At 47.0% G+C, this 16,855-nt stretch overlaps 1 protein-coding gene across 5 annotated transcripts in view; it reads left to right on the forward strand.

Moving 5' to 3' along the window:
* The window catches only part of LOC110537090 (tetratricopeptide repeat protein 28), a 108,444-nt gene that overhangs the window by 77,653 nt on the left and 13,936 nt on the right, over window positions 1-16,855 (forward strand). For 3 of the 5 annotated variants that reach the window (XM_036937076.1, XM_036937079.1, XM_036937080.1), the window contains exons 10-25: window positions 1,148-1,344; window positions 1,496-1,649; window positions 2,978-3,149; window positions 3,292-3,460; window positions 3,593-3,753; window positions 3,872-4,360; window positions 11,339-11,558; window positions 11,684-11,764; window positions 12,600-12,725; window positions 13,108-13,234; window positions 13,379-13,488; window positions 13,713-13,842; window positions 13,986-14,231; window positions 14,303-14,456; window positions 16,295-16,417; window positions 16,578-16,722. In XM_036937076.1, coding sequence (XP_036792971.1) covers window positions 1,148-1,344; window positions 1,496-1,649; window positions 2,978-3,149; window positions 3,292-3,460; window positions 3,593-3,753; window positions 3,872-4,360; window positions 11,339-11,558; window positions 11,684-11,764; window positions 12,600-12,725; window positions 13,108-13,234; window positions 13,379-13,488; window positions 13,713-13,842; window positions 13,986-14,231; window positions 14,303-14,456; window positions 16,295-16,417; window positions 16,578-16,722 — 2,804 coding nt within the window. The remainder of the gene's footprint in view (window positions 1-1,147; window positions 1,345-1,495; window positions 1,650-2,977; window positions 3,150-3,291; window positions 3,461-3,592; window positions 3,754-3,871; window positions 4,361-11,338; window positions 11,559-11,683; window positions 11,765-12,599; window positions 12,726-13,107; window positions 13,235-13,378; window positions 13,489-13,712; window positions 13,843-13,985; window positions 14,232-14,302; window positions 14,457-16,294; window positions 16,418-16,577; window positions 16,723-16,855) is intronic. The other 2 variants (XM_036937077.1, XM_036937078.1) reach the window with 2 other exon arrangements.

The following is a 16,855-nucleotide window of genomic DNA, read 5'->3' on the forward strand; positions in this document are numbered from 1 at the left end:
CTGCCTGGAGGACACCTGCGAGACAGGCTCCAACACCCTAAACACACTCCAAGGGCCTACACACTTAGCCTCTACTGCCTTGAGTTTGCATGTGTGGAGTGTGTGCCTGAGCATGCAGGCCACAGTTTCTTTGGAGAAGGCTGCTACCCAATGGAGGGAGGAGCACAGGACTCCACTGAAGGCCCTACAGGATAAAATGTCTGTCTTCGACAAGACCAAATACACCGGGGAGAAAATGGTGTATCGCATCGGGGTGCAGGCCCAGCAAACCGAGACAAGGATAGAAGAGGATTTTGAGTGTTTGCAAATTCTGTAATTGTATTTTGCTAATTTTGAACCTTTTAATTTCTTTCACAAGTCTGTTGAGCTGCAGATCAGAATCTACTCTGTTAAAAGAGAATGGCTGCAGTGCCATTGATTAGTCCAACATTGATAGATCATTCAAGCTTTCAATGTCAAATGTTCCTGGCAGGAAATTCTTTTGAATAAAGATTTTGGGATAAGTAACCAACCATTGATATATTATTGACAGACATGTTTTTGTAGATTAGAAAGGCATTGAAAATGTTATGGTACCCTTCCTTATACAACCTGCTAAGCACTTTGCCTCTTGTTACATCAGGGCTGTGTTCAGGATGAAATAAAGTTTCTCCACTCAGAATGCCAAGCTAGCTTAGCCCATCTCATGCTCCATTCCATTTTCAACTGACCCTCTAGCCTCCAAACACACACACACACACACATACTGGATCAGACGGAGAGACATCAGGGCCCTGTATTAATGATCCATCTGCTGTCTCGACACCCCCTACCTCTCTCTCTCTCTTCCATATGTCTCTCCTCCACCTTTGCTCCCTCTTTCAATCCTCCCTCCCTTGTCCTGTTTGATGCAGATACTCTAGCTCTGATACCCCCTCCACACACACACACACTCGGACATGGGTGTATTCAGGGATGTGAAACGCTTTGAACGTTGCAGATAGAAATGAACCAACATGATTCACTGTTAGACGTTCTGTCCTCCTGAACGTGCTCAGCGTCTGTGTCAGACGGTTGGCTGTGATCCTAATTGGTCATCCTCATGTCTGGTCTCTAATCTCTGCTTAGCCGTCACTCACTTTCGCCCCACTGTGCCTCTCTCTCTCAGGTATAATCCATCAGATGAAGGGGGAGTACGATGCAGCGTTGAAGCTCCACAATGCCCACCTGTGTTTGGTCCAGGAGCTGGGGGACTATGCTGCTCAGGGCAGGGCCTATGGGAACATGGGCAATGCCTTCAACGCTCTGGGGATGTACGACCAGGCTGTGCGCTACCACCGGCAGGAGCTGCACATATCACTAGAGGTGAGGATATACACGTGAACACACATACACATGAACGAACACACACACAGAGAGCTCTGGGGATGTACGACCAGACTGTACGCTATCATAGGTGTCAGATATCACCGAAGGCAGACACACACCTGGTATTGACCTTTCTTTCCTCTCCCAGGTGAATGACCGGCCCTCCCAGGCCTCTACCCATGGTAACCTGGCTGTAGCCTATCAGGCTCTGGGCGCTCACGACCGGGCTCTCCAGCACTACCTGCACCACCTGACCATCGCACGCGAACTACGAGACACACAGAGCACGGCCAGGGCACTAGGTAACAGACAGACAGGTCACGACCAGGGCACTAGGTAACAGACAGACAGAGCACGACCAGGGCACCAGATAACAGACAGAGCACGACCAGGGCACTAGGTAACAGGCAGACAGAGCACGACCAGGGTACTAGGTAACAGACAGACAGAGCACGACCAGGGCACTAGGTAACAGACAGACAGACAGAGCACGACCAGGGCACTAGGTAACAGACAGACAGACAGAGCACGACCAGGGCACTTGGTAACAGACAGACAGAGCACGACCAGGGCACTAGGTAACAGACAGCCAGAGCACGACCAGGGCACTAGGTAACAGACAGACAGAGCACGACCAGGGCACTAGGTAACAGACAGACAGAGCACGACCAGGGCACTAGGTAACAGACAGACAGAGCATGACCAGGGCACTAGGTAACAGACAGACAGAGCACGAACAGGGCAGTAGGTAACAGACAGCCAGAGCACGACCAGGGCACTAGGTAACAGACAGACAGAGCACGACCAGGGCACTAGGTAACAGACAGACAGAGCACGACCAGGGCACTAGGTAACACAGACAGACAGAGCATGACCAGGGCACTAGGTAACAGACAGACAGAGCACGACCAGGGCACTAGGTAAGAGACAGACAGAGCATGACCAGGGCACTAGGTAACACAGACAGACAGAGCAAGACCAGGGCACTAGGTAACAGACAGACAGAGCACGACCAGGGCACTAGGTAACAGACAGACAGAGCACGACCAGGGCACTAGGTAACAGACAGACAGAGCACGACCAGGGCACTAGGTAACAGACAGACAGACAGAGCATGACCAGGGCACTAGGTAACAGACAGACAGGTCACGACCAGGGCACTAGGTAACAGACAGACAGAGCACAACCAGGGCACTAGGTAACAGACAGACAGAGCACGACCAGGGCACTAGGTAACAGACAGACAGAGCACGACCAGGGCACTAGGTAACAGACAGACAGACAGAGCATGACCAGGGCACTAGGTAACAGACAGACAGGTCACGACCAGGACACTAGGTAACAGACAGACAGAGCACGACCAGGGCACTAGGTAACAGACAGACAGAGCACGACCAGGGCACTAGGTAACAGACAGACAGGTCTCGACCAGGGCACTAGGTAACAGACAGACAGGTCACGACCAGGGCACTAGGTAACAGACAGACAGAGCTCGACCAGGGCACTAGGTAACACAGACAGAGCACGACCAGTGCACTAGGTAACACAGACAGGGGGTCAAACCAACAAATGAAGAATTGAAATATACTTTATTGATTCCTAAAGGTAAAGTGTGTGTGTGTGTGTGTAGGTAACCTGGGTAACTTCCACTGCTGTAGAGGGGAGTATGTCCAGGCGGTTCCCTACTACCAGCAGTACCTGACCCTGTCACCCCAGCTACAGGACCTGGAGGAAGAGGGCAAGGTCTGCCACAACCTGGCCTACACACACTACTGCCTGGGACAGTACAGAGAGGCCGTCAGGTAGCAGACACACTCCATCCATCTGTATGTATAATAATAGCTCTTAAAGATTGTCCTGACCTCTCCAACTAAATACAGAAAGTTGTCAACGTTGAAAAGGAAATGAGGAAGGAAACACACCTTTTCTTCTTTCTCCTAACAGGTATTATGAACAGGACCTGGCCCTGGCTAAAGACCTGGGGGATAAGTTGTCCCAGGCTAAAGCCTACTGTAACCTGGGTCTGGCCTACAAAGCCCTGGGGGAATACAACAGGGCTGAGGACTGTCAGAGATACCTGCTGTCCCTGGCTCAGGCTCTCAACAACACACAGGTGCAGATAGTAACTAGCACAACTGGTATTGGTGGAATGGGTCGTTAGGGGGTCAGCATGTGTGTTGGAGGGGACTTGGCAGGGGTGGTGAGATTCTACATTAAAACAATGTGTATGTGCGTGTGTGTCCAGGCTGTGTTCCGTGCCCTGGGGAACCTGGGGGATGTGTGTGTGTGTCGGGTTGACGTGGCCGGGGCGGTGAGGTTCTACCAGCAGCAGCTCACCCTGGCTCAGGAGGTCAAAGGCCACAAAATGGAGGCTGACGCATACTCAGCGCTAGGCTCCGCCCACAGGTAGACTCCTAATCCAGTTAGGATTTAAATCTGTATTTTATTTACAAACTTCCCGTATGTTTTCAGATAATATTGACTGAGAAGTAATAGTGGTTTTCTCCCTTCTTCCCTCCCCCAGACTCCTCCGTCAGTACGACCTGGCCCTGTCCTTCCACCAGCAGGAGCTGTCTGCCCGCACCGCTCTAGACGACCAACAGGGGCAGTGTGGTGCTCTGGGCCGCCTGGCAGCCGTCCACATGGCCCTGACGGACTACGCCACAGCCTTCCAGTGCTACCAGGCCCAGCTCACCCTGGCACAGGGCCTCAGAGACGCCCGCGTGGAGGCACAGGTCCAGGGCAACATGGGCATTGCCAAGATGAACATGGGCGTCCTGGAGGAGGCCATTGGGTATTTTGAGCAGCAGTTGGCCATGCTGGAGCAGCTGAGTGGGGCTGAGTGTGTGCTGGATAGAGGCAGGGCCTACGGGAACCTAGCAGACTGTTATGACTCTCTGGGAGACTTTGAGGAAGCTATAAAGTACAGTGAGATGTTTCTAACCGTGGCTCAGAGTCTCAACCATGTTCAGGACCAGGAGAGAGCCTACAGGGGACTGGGCAACGCACACAGGTAAGGGCTGAGACACTCTCTCTGTCTGTCTCTTTATCTCTCTGTCTGTCTCTTTATCTCTCTGTATGTCTCGTTAGATCTGTCTCTCTTTTACCCCCCCTCCCCCTCTCTCAATATTTTCCTCTTTCTTTCTCGCTCACCCTCCTCTGTCTTTATATCTCTCTCTCTCACCCTCCTCTGTCTTTATATCTCTCTCTCTCTCACCCTCCTCTGTCTTTATATCTCTCTCTCACCCTCCTCTGTCTTTATATCTCTCTCTCACCCTCCTCTGTCTTTATATCTCTCTCTCTCTCACCCTCCTCTGTCTTTATATCTCTCTCTCTCACCCTCCTCTGTCTTTATATCTCTCTCTCTCTCACCCTCCTCTGTCTTTATATCTCTCTCTCTCACCCTCCTCTGTCTTTATATCTCTCTCTCTCACCCTCCTCTGTCTTTATATCTCTCTCTCTCTCACCCTCCTCTGTCTTTATATCTCTCTCTCTCACCCTCCTCTGTCTTTATATCTCTCTCTCTCTCACCCTCCTCTGTCTTTATATCTCTCTCTCTCACCCTCCTCTGTCTTTATATCTCTCTCTCTCACCCTCCTCTGTCTTTATATCTCTCTCTCTCTCACCCTCCTCTGTTTTTATATCTCTCTCTCTCTCACCCTCCTCTGTCTTTATATCTCTCTCTCTCTCACCCTCCTCTGTCTTTATATCTCTCTCTCTCTCACCCTCCTCTGTCTTTATATATCTCTCTCTCTCACCCTCCTCTGTCTTTATATCTCTCTCTCTCTCACCCTCCTCTGTCTTTATATCTCTCTCTCTCTCACCCTCCTCTGTCTTTATATCTCTCTCTCTCACCCTCCTCTGTCTTTATATCTCTCTCTCTCACCCTCCTCTGTCTTTATATCTCTCTCTCTCACCCTCCTCTGTCTTTATATCTCTCTCTCTCTCACCCTCCTCTGTCTTTATATCTCTCTCTCTCACCCTCCTCTGTCTTTATATCTCTCTCTCACCCTCCTCTGTCTTTATATATCTCTCTCTCTCACCCTCCTCTGTCTTTATATCTCTCTCTCTCACCCTCCTCTGTCTTTATATCTCTCTCTCTCTCACCCTCCTCTGTCTTTATATCTCTCTCTCTCTCACCCTCCTCTGTCTTTATATCTCTCTCTCTCTCACCCTCCTCTGTCTTTATATCTCTCCCTCTCTCACCCTCCTCTGTCTTTATATATATCTCTCTCTCACCCTCCTCTGTCTTTATATCTCTCTCTCTCTCACCCTCCTCTGTCTTTATATCTCTCTCTCTCACCCTCCTCTGTCTTTATATCTCTCTCTCTCACCCTCCTCTGTCTTTATATCTCTCTCTCTCACCCTCCTTTGTCTTTATATCTCTCTCTCACCCTCCTCTGTCTTTATATCTCTCTCTCACCCTCCTCTGTCTTTATATCTCTCTCTCACCCTCCTCTGTCTTTATATCTCTCTCTCACCCTCCTCTGTCTTTATATCTCTCTCTCTCACCCTCCTCTGTCTTTATATCTCTCTCTCTCACCCTCCTCTGTCTTTATATCTCTCTCTCTCACCCTCCTCTGTCTTTATATCTCTCTCTCTCACCCTCCTCTGTCTTTATATCTCTCTCTCTCTCACCCTCCTCTGTCTTTATATCTCTCTCTCTCACCCTCCTCTGTCTTTATATATCTCTCTCTCTCACCCTCCTCTGTCTTTATATCTCTCTCTCACCCTCCTCTGTCTTTATATCTCTCTCTCTCACCCTCCTCTGTCTTTATATCTCTCTCTCTCTCACCCTCCTCTGTCTTTATATCTCTCTCTCTCTCACCCTCCTCTGTCTTTATATCTCTCTCTCTCTCACCCTCCTCTGTCTTTATATCTCTCTCTCTCTCACACTCCTCTGTCTTTATATATCTCTCTCTCTCACCCTCCTCTGTCTTTATATCTCTCTCTCTCTCACCCTCCTCTGTCTTTATATCTCTCTCTCTCTCACCCTCCTCTGTCTTTATATCTCTCTCTCTCACCCTCCTCTGTCTTTATATCTCTCTCTCTCACCCTCCTTTGTCTTTATATTTCTCTCTCACCCTCCTCTGTCTTTATATCTCTCTCTCACCCTCCTCTGTCTTTATATCTCTCTCTCACCCTCCTCTGTCTTTATATCTCTCTCTCACCCTCCTCTGTCTTTATATCTCTCCCTCTCTCACCCTCATCTGTCTTTATATCTCTCTATCTCCCTCCTTTGTCTTTATATATCTCTCTCTCACCCTCCTCTGTCTTTATATCTCTCTCTCTCTCACCCTCCTCTGTCTTTATATCTCTCTCTCTCTCACCCTCCTCTGTCTTTATATATCTCTCTCTCACCCTCCTCTGTATTTATATATCTCTCTCTCACCCTCCTCTGTCTTTATATCTCTCTCTCTCACCCTCCTCTGTCTTTATATCTCTCTCTCTCACCCTCCTTTGTCTTTATATCTCTCTCTCACCCTCCTCTGTCTTTATATATCTCTCTCTCTCACCCTCCTCTGTCTTTATATCTCTCCCTCTCTCACCCTCATCTGTCTTTATATCTCTCTCTCTCACCCTCCTCTGTCTTTATATCTCTCTCTCTCACCCTCCTCTGTCTTTATATCTCTCTCTCACCCTCCTCTGTCTTTATATCTCTCTCTCACCCTCCTCTGTCTTTATATCTCTCTCTCTCTCATCCTCCTCTGTCTTTATATCTCTCTCTCTCTCACCCTCCTCTGTCTTTATATCTCTCTCTCTCACCCTCCTCTGTCTTTATATCTCTCTCTCTCACCCTCCTCTGTCTTTATATCTCTCTCTCTCACCCTCCTCTGTCTTTATATCTCTCTCTCTCTCACCCTCCTCTGTCTTTATATCTCTCTCTCTCACCCTCCTCTGTCTTTATATCTCTCTCTCTCACCCTCCTCTGTCTTTATATCTCTCTCTCACCCTCCTCTGTCTTTATATCTCTCTCTCACCCTCCTCTGTCTTTATATCTCTCTCTCACCCTCCTCTGTCTTTATATCTCTCCCTCTCTCACCCTCATCTGTCTTTATATCTCTCTATCTCCCTCCTTTGTCTTTATATATCTCTCTCTCACCCTCCTCTGTCTTTATATCTCTCTCTCTCTCACCCTCCTCTGTCTTTATATCTCTCTCTCTCTCATCCTCCTCTGTCTTTATATCTCTCTCTCACCCTCCTCTGTCTTTATATCTCTCTCTCACCCTCCTCTGTCTTTATATCTCTCCCTCTCTCACCCTCATCTGTCTTTATATCTCTCTCTCTCACCCTCCTCTGTCTTTATATCTCTCTCTCTCTCACCCTCCTCTGTCTTTATATCTCTCTCTCTCTCACCCTCCTCTGTCTTTATATCTCTCTCTCTCACCCTCCTCTGTCTTTATATCTCTCTCTCTCACCCTCCTCTGTCTTTATATCTCTCTCTCTCTCACCCTCCTCTGTCTTTATATCTCTCTCTCTCACCCTCCTCTGTCTTTATATCTCTCTCTCTCACCCTCCTCTGTCTTTATATCTCTCTCTCTCTCACCCTCCTCTGTCTTTATATCTCTCTCTCTCTCACCCTCCTCTGTCTTTATATCTCTCTCTCTCACCCTCCTCTGTCTTTATATCTCTCTCTCTCTCACCCTCCTCTGTCTTTATATCTCTCTCTCTCTCACCCTTCTCTGTCTTTATATCTCTCTCTCTCACCCTCCTCTGTCTTTATATATCTCTCTCTCTTACCCTCCTCTGTCTTTATATCTCTCTCTCTCACCCTCCTCTGTCTTTATATCTCTCTCTCTCTCACCCTCCTCTGTCTTTATATCTCTCTCTCTAACCCTCCTCTGTCTTTATATCTCTCTCTCTCTCACCCTCCTCTGTCTTTATATCTCTCTCTCTCTCACCCTTCTCTGTCTTTATATCTCTCTCTCTCACCCTCCTCTGTCTTTATATATCTCTCTCTCTTACCCTCCTCTGTCTTTATATCTCTCTCACCCTCCTCTGTCTTTATATCTCTCTCTCTCACCCTCCTCTGTCTTTATATATCTCTCTCTCTCACCCTCCTCTGTCTTTATATCTCTCTCTCTCACCCTCCTCTGTCTTTATATCTCTCTCTCTCACCCTCCTCTGTCTTTATATATCTCTCTCTCTCACCCTCCTCTGTCTTTATATCTCTCTCTCTCTCACCCTCCTCTGTCTTTATATATCTCTCTCTCTCACCCTCCTCTGTCTTTATATCTCTCTCTCTCACCCTCCTCTGTCTTTATATCTCTCTCTCTCTCACCCTCCTCTGTCTTTATATATCTCTCTCTCTCACCCTCCTCTGTCTTTATATCTCTCTCTCTCACCCTCCTCTGTCTTTATATATCTCTCTCTCTCATCCTCCTCTGTCTTTATATCTCTCTCTCTCTCACCCTCCTCTGTCTTTATATCTCTCTCTCTCTCACCCTCCTCTGTCTTTATATCTCTCTCTCTCTCACCCTCCTCTGTCTTTATATATCTCTCTCTCATTCTCCTCTGTCTTTATATATCTCTCTCTCTCACCCTCCTCTGTCTTTATATCTCTCTCTCACCCTCCTCTGTCTTTATATCTCTCTCTCTCACCCTCCTCTGTCTTTATATATCTCTCTCTCTTACCCTCCTCTGTCTTTATATATCTCTCTCTCTTACCCTCCTCTGTCTTTATATCTCTCTCTCTCTCACCCTCCTCTGTCTTTATATATCTCTCTCTCACCCTCCTCTGTCTTTATATCTCTCTCTCTCTCACCCTCCTCTGTCTTTATCTCTCTCTCTCTCTCACCCTCCTCTGTCTTTATATCTCTTTCTCTCTCACCCTCCTCTGTCTTTATATCTCTCTCTCTCACCCTCCTCTGTCTTTATATCTCTCTCTCTCTCACCCTCCTCTGTCTTTATATCTCTCTCTCTCTCACCCTTCTCTGTCTTTATATCTCTCTCTCTCACCCTCCTCTGTCTTTATATATCTCTCTCTCTTACCCTCCTCTGTCTTTATATCTCTCTCACCCTCCTCTGTCTTTATATCTCTCTCTCTCACCCTCCTCTGTCTTTATATATCTCTCTCTCTCACCCTCCTCTGTCTTTATATCTCTCTCTCTCACCCTCCTCTGTCTTTATATCTCTCTCTCTCACCCTCCTCTGTCTTTATATATCTCTCTCTCTCACCCTCCTCTGTCTTTATATCTCTCTCTCTCTCACCCTCCTCTGTCTTTATATATCTCTCTTTCTCACCCTCCTCTGTCTTTATATCTCTCTCTCTCACCCTCCTCTGTCTTTATATCTCTCTCTCTCACCCTCCTCTGTCTTTATATATCTCTCTCTCTCATCCTCCTCTGTCTTTATATCTCTCTCTCTCTCACCCTCCTCTGTCTTTATATCTCTCTCTCTCTCACCCTCCTCTGTCTTTATATCTCTCTCTCTCTCACCCTCCTCTTTCTTTATATATCTCTCTCTCACCCTCCTCTGTCTTTATATCTCTCTCTCTCTCACCCTCCTCTGTCTTTATATCTCTCTCTCTCTCACCCTCCTCTGTCTTTATATCTCTCTCTCTCTCACCCTCCTCTGTCTTTATATCTCTCTCTCTCACCCTCCTCTGTCTTTATATCTCTCTCTCTCTCACCCTCCTCTGTCTTTATATCTCTCTCTCTCTCACCCTTCTCTGTCTTTATATCTCTCTCTCTCACCCTCCTCTGTCTTTATATCTCTCTCTCTCACCCTCCTCTGTCTTTATATCTCTCTCACCCTCCTCTGTCTTTATATCTCTCTCTCTCACCCTCCTCTGTCTTTATATATCTCTCTCTCTCACCCTCCTCTGTCTTTATATATCTCTCTCTCTCACCCTCCTCTGTCTTTATATCTCTCTCTCTCACCCTCCTCTGTCTTTATATCTCTCTCTCTCACCCTCCTCTGTCTTTATATATCTCTCTCTCTCATCCTCCTCTGTCTTTATATCTCTCTCTCTCTCACCCTCCTCTGTCTTTATATCTCTCTCTCTCTCACCCTCCTCTGTCTTTATATCTCTCTCTCTCTCACCCTCCTCTTTCTTTATATATCTCTCTCTCACCCTCCTCTGTCTTTATATCTCTCTCTCTCTCACCCTCCTCTGTCTTTATATCTCTCTCTCTCTCACCCTCCTCTGTCTTTATATCTCTCTCTCTCTCACCCTCCTCTGTCTTTATATCTCTCTCTCTCACCCTCCTCTGTCTTTATATCTCTCTCTCTCTCACCCTCCTCTGTCTTTATATCTCTCTCTCTCTCACCCTTCTCTGTCTTTATATCTCTCTCTCTCACCCTCCTCTGTCTTTATATCTCTCTCTCTCACCCTCCTCTGTCTTTATATCTCTCTCACCCTCCTCTGTCTTTATATCTCTCTCTCTCACCCTCCTCTGTCTTTATATATCTCTCTCTCTCACCCTCCTCTGTCTTTATATCTCTCTCTCTCACCCTCCTCTGTCTTTATATCTCTCTCTCTCACCCTCCTCTGTCTTTATATATATCTCTCTCTCACCCTCCTCTGTCTTTATATCTCTTGCTCACCCTCCTCTCTCTGCTTCTCTGCTGGTCCCTGGTGAGGGAATGACAGAGTGATGATAGGACAAGTCATGTACAGTAGTTAGACAGATAAAGTCACAGCTCAGTGTTAGAATGCAGACACGGCCTCTTTTACATTTCCTCCCCCAAGGATATCACGTATTATATCTCATACTAGCTAAATTAACATGTCCTGTGGTTATTGCCCAATTTGTTTTCTTGTTTGCCTTCTTAAGTTGCTCATATATCTCTCTGGGAAACTAGATGCCTTTTGATGTTTGGATTTTCAGAGCTGAGTGTTTTATGTTGTGACTCATCAAATGCATTTATGTAAATAATTGGTAGGGCTCGTTCTGAATGCAATAGTGACTCATATGCAGCAAGCAGCAGGTCTACATTAGCAACTGTGAAAAGGCAAATGGGGGTAAACAAAAACAACTCCTCTCAGATCTCTAGGTAGTCTCCAGCAGGCTTTGGTGTGTTTTGAGAAGAGACTGGTGGTGGCCCATGAGCTGGGCGGATCAGGAGGCGGAGAGGGAGGAGGAGGTGGAGGAGGGGGGAAGGCCCAGGCCTATGGGGAGCTGGGAGACCTACACAGCCAGCTGGGAAATTATGAGCAAGCCCTGTCCTGCCTGGAGCATCAGCTCAACATCGCCTGCACCTCAGGGGTAAGACTTCTACCTCCAATGAATGAATGACAAGCAGGGAAGGAGGGGTGACTAACCTTTGGCAGTTACCTGTATTTTATTAATCTATATGCTATCACTATTTATTCTAAATCTGTTCCTCCCAGGACCGGGCACTAGAGGGCGAAGCGAGCGCGGCGCTGGGTGCAGTGTACCAGCTGATGGGAGAGAACGAGGCAGCTCTGCAGGTTGGTGCTGTTATATTCCCCATGCAGTGTTCTACTGTCTGCCTGTCTGTGTCCATCAATCTCTATTATATTCCCCATGCAGTGTTCTACTGTCTGCCTGTCTGTGTCCATCAATCTCTATTATATTCCCCATGCAGTGTTCTACTGTCTGCCTGTCTATGTCATCAATCTCTATTATATTCCCCATGCAGGGTTCTACTGTCTGCCTGTCTATGTCATCAATCTCTATTATATTCCCCATGCAGTGTTCTACTGTCTGCCTGTCTGTGTCCATCAATCTCTATTATATTCCCCATGCAGTGTTCTACTGTCTGCCTGTCTATGTCATCAATCTCTATTATATTCCCCATGCAGGGTTCTACTGTCTGCCTGTCTATGTCATCAATCTCTATTATATTCCCCATGCAGTGTTCTACTGTCTGCCTGTCTATGTCATCAATCTCTATTATATTCCCCATGCAGTGTTCTACTGTCTGCCTGTCTGTGTCCATCAATCTCTATTATATTCCCCATGCAGTGTTCTACTGTCTGCCTGTCTATGTCATCAATCTCTATTATATTCCCCATGCAGTGTTCTACTGTCTGCCTGTCTATGTCATCAATCTCTATTATATTCCCCATGCAGTGTTCTACTGTCTGCCTGTCTATGTCATCAATCTCTATTATATTCCCCATGCAGTGTTCTACTGTCTGCCTGTCTATGTCATCAATCTCTATTATATTCCCCATGCAGTGTTCTACTGTCTGCCTGTCTGTGTCCATTGATCTCTATTATATTCCCCATGCAGTGTTCTACTGTCTGCCTGTCTGTGTTCACCAGTCTCTCTCTCTCTAGTGGCACCAGAGCGCATTAGATATTGCGGAGGAGACTGGAAGTGGGAGGAGTCAGGGAATGGCCTATGGGAACATGGGACTGACCTATGAGGCGCTGGGAAACTACGAAAAGGCTGTGGACTGTCAGGTAAACACACACTATCACATACACTATCACACTATCACACACACTGTCTCACACACTATCCCACTATCACACACACTTTCACACACACTATCCCACTATCACACACACTTTCACACACACTATCCCACTATCCCACTATCACACACACTATCCCACTATCACACACACTTTCACACACACTATCCCACTATCCCACTATCCCACTATCACACACACTTTCACACACACTATCCCACTATCACACACACTTTCACACACACTATCCCACTATCACACACACTATCTCACTAACACACTATCACACATACTATCACACTATAGTCGTGTTCTGTCAGGTAGACGGTTTGGGACTTGACCTTTCTGTCTCTTGTGATGTCATCAGGAGCAGCACCTGAGTGTGGCGGCGCAGAATAATGACCTCACAGCCAAGACACTGGCATATGGCAGCCTGGGGAGGACACACCATGCGCTACAGAACTACACACAGGCTGTCATGTACCTGCAAGAAGGTGAGAGGAGAGAGAGACAATGAGAGAGAGAGAGAGAGAGTGAATGAATGAAGACATGGTTTTTGGAGAAAGAAGGAGGAGAGGGTGATTTAATGATGTTTTGAGACTCCCTCTCTTTCTCTCACTCTCCTGTCTCTCTCTCAGGTCTGCGTCTAGCGGAGCAGTGTGGGAGGAGAGAGGAGGAGGCTAAGATCCGTCACCGTCTGGGCCTGTCACTGTGGGCCAGCAGCAACCTGGAAGAGGCCCAGCACCAGGTATCAACATAGTTTCAGAATTGAGCTTCTCTTCAGTCCTGCTGACACATGCTGGTGGACTATGGAACTGCAGTCTCTGATTCTAGAGAGATTCTATTTGAGATTACCTGTATTGGAAATAATAACTAATTGCGTGTATATCGTGATAGGGGTGCGGCATGGGTATGTATTCAGGCATGAATGCGTGTGTGATGTAGCTGTGTATTCTCTTTCTCTCTCTCCAGCTGTACCGAGCGTCTGCGTTGTTTGAGTCGATTCGTCACGAGGCCCAGCTCAGCTCAGACTACAGACTGTCTCTGTTCGACTTGCAGACGTCATCATACCAGGCTCTCCAGAGGGTCCTCGTCAGCCTGGGTAACACTTTTCTTCCTGTTCTATCTCTCTTGTTATCCATCTCCTTCCCTTTCTCTATGTATCTCTCTTTCTTTCACTCTTTCTCTCCTTGTTCACTTTCTCTTCTCATCCCTCTGTTCATCCGTTTCTCCTCTCCTCCCCAGGTCATTATGACGAGGCCCTAGCAGTGGCCGAGCGGGGTCGGACCCGGGCCTTCGCTGACCTCCTGGTGGAGCGACAGCAAGGTCACCAACCCCTGACCTCTGACCCTTATACCCCAACCCCTGACCCTTACTCGCCGGTAACCATAGAACACATCCTGGATACGGTCAACAGTCAGAAGTCACTGGTGCTGTACTTCTCTCTGGCTGCAGGGTACCTCTACAGCTGGCTACTGGCACCAGGCACAGGTAGGTACACACAGATCTACACGTGTACACACACACCTCTAATCCCTAACTCTGTGTTGTGTTGTGTGCAGGTATAGTGAAGTTCCATGAGGTGTACCTGGGTGAGGGAGGAGCCGAGCTGCAGGCTTCAGAGATCCAGGGGGGAGGAGTTAGTGGCTGTCAGACTCTGGAGCAGCACATCACTGCAGCTAGAGAGGCTCTGGGAGTTGACACCTACTACAGCAGGTGTGTGTGTTTGTGTGTATGTGTGTCTTGCACTTGCTATGGTTTCTGCTTTATTAAAATATTGTTTAGTGCTTCACTGAGAGACTGTAGGCTCTCTTTATCACTTGGCTCTGGACCCTGTCCCTCCCTCGCTCCCTCTCTATCTCTGTAGAATGGATGGGATATTCAGAGGTGACATATTTCACCCTTCCAAGTGATAATGGGACTCGCAGCCTCTCGCTTTCTCACACACACACTCACTGTACACTCACTCACACACACACACGCACATACATGCACACACACAATGCACACACACAATGCACACGGGTAATCCATCAGTGAAGTGCTTTTAATAAAGTAGAGAGAGAGACTATCACACCTCGGAGAGCAGTAGAGTTTAATACAGCGCTGCAGGCTACTACTGTGCAATGTGTTGTGTCAGCAAATGTTATCTCTCACACATTGTTCTCCTGTCCTCACTGACAACCACTGCAGTTTGTTTATTTATTTCACGTTTATTTAACCAGGTACAGTGAGGGAAAAAAGTATTTGATCCCCTGCTGATTTTGTACGTTTGCCCACTGACAAAGAAATGATCTGTCTATAATTTTAATGGTAGGTTTATTTGAACAGTGAGAGACAGAATAACAACAACAAAAATCCAGAAAAACGCATGTTGGCATGTGTCTCCAGGAAAAACATCAGGGACAGACTGATATTCTGCAAAAGGTACAGGGACTGGACTGCTGAGAACTGGGGTAAAGTCATTTACTCTGATGAATCCCCTTTCCGATTGTTTGGGGCATCCGGAAAAAAGCTTGTCCGGAGAAGACAAGGTGAGCGCTACCATCAGTCCTGTGTCATGCCAACAGTAAAGCATCCTGAGACCATTCATGTGTGTGGGTTGCTTCTCAGCCAAGGGAGTGGGCTCACTCACAATTTTCCTAAGAACACAGCCATGAATAAAGAATGGTACCAACACATCCTCCAAGAGCAACTTCTCCCAACCATCCAGGAACAGTTTGGTGATGAACAATGCCTTTTCCAGCATGATGGAGCACCTTGTCATAAGGAAAAAGTGACAACTAAGTGGCTCGGGGAACAAAACATTGATATTTTGGGTCCATGGCCAGGAAACTCCCCAGACCTTAATCCCATTGAGAATTTGTGGTCAATCCTCAAGAGGCGGGTGGACAAACAAAAACCCACAAATTCTGACAAACTCCAAGCATTGATTATGCAAGAATGGGCTGCCATCAGTCAGGATGTGGGCCAGAAGTTAATTGACAGCATGACAGGGCGGATTGCAGAGGACTTGAAAAAGAAGGGTCAACACTGCAATTATTGACTCTTTGCATCAACTTCATGTAATTGTAAATAAAAGCCTTTGACTCTTGAAATGCTTGTAATTATACTTCAGTATTCCATAGTAACATCTGACAAAAATATCTAAAGACACTGAAGCAGCAGACTTTGTGAAAATTAATATTTGTGTCATTCTCAAAACTTTTGACCACGACTGTAGATGTGCAGAAGATGAATGTGCAAGTAGAGATACTGGGGTGCAAAGGAGCAAGATAAATAAATAAATACATTATGGGGATGAGGTAGTTGGATGGACTATTTTTCAGATGGGCTATGTACAGGTGCAGTGATCTGTGAGCTGCTCTGATAGCTGGTACTTAAAGCTAGTAAGGGAGATATGAGTCTCCAGCAGTACTGTTGCCCCAGCCAGCAGCACCTTACTGTGTGTGTGTGTGTGTGTGTGTGTGTGTGTGTGTGTGTGTGTGTGTGTGTGTGTGTGTGTGTGTGTGTGTGTGTGTGTGTGTGTGTGTGTGTGTGTGTGTGTGTACCAGCAGTGAGACGGAGAATGAAGCAGGTGATCTGTTAGAACAACAGTTTGAGGAACGACTGACCTCAGCCAGCGACCCCACTGACTGCCTACACAGTCAGGTGTCCAGAAACAACGTCTTCAGCAGGTGTGTGTTCTGCAGAGAGTTAATGTTGACTGAAATTTTAATTAAAATAAAGTCTGATATTTTATATGGAGAGTGTCATTCTGTATGTTCCTATGCAATATCTACTGGTGTAGACAGCACCAGTTGTTAAACCACAAGCATCATTTCTGTATTTCTTCAGAAGTGGTCAGAGTTTGTCCAGTCTGGTCAGTTCTACAGTGTCTCCAGTGAGAGAGACCTCCTCCTCTCTACTCTGTAGACCCGCCCCCCTCACCAAACCCCCCCTACGAGCCCTTCACCACCTGCTCATTGCACCTATGGAGGAGGTAAGAGAGTGTGGGTGTGTTTAACCTAATGACACTAATTTTACCATTTGATAGAGATCGAATTACATCTGTCTACTCATTATTTCACCCCCTCTCTCTCTGACTCTCTCTCTCTCTCTGCCTCCCTCTCACT

This window comes from Oncorhynchus mykiss, chromosome 12 (assembly GCF_013265735.2).
Source record: "Oncorhynchus mykiss isolate Arlee chromosome 12, USDA_OmykA_1.1, whole genome shotgun sequence".
In the NCBI taxonomy this organism is placed as follows: Eukaryota; Metazoa; Chordata; class Actinopteri; order Salmoniformes; family Salmonidae; genus Oncorhynchus; species Oncorhynchus mykiss.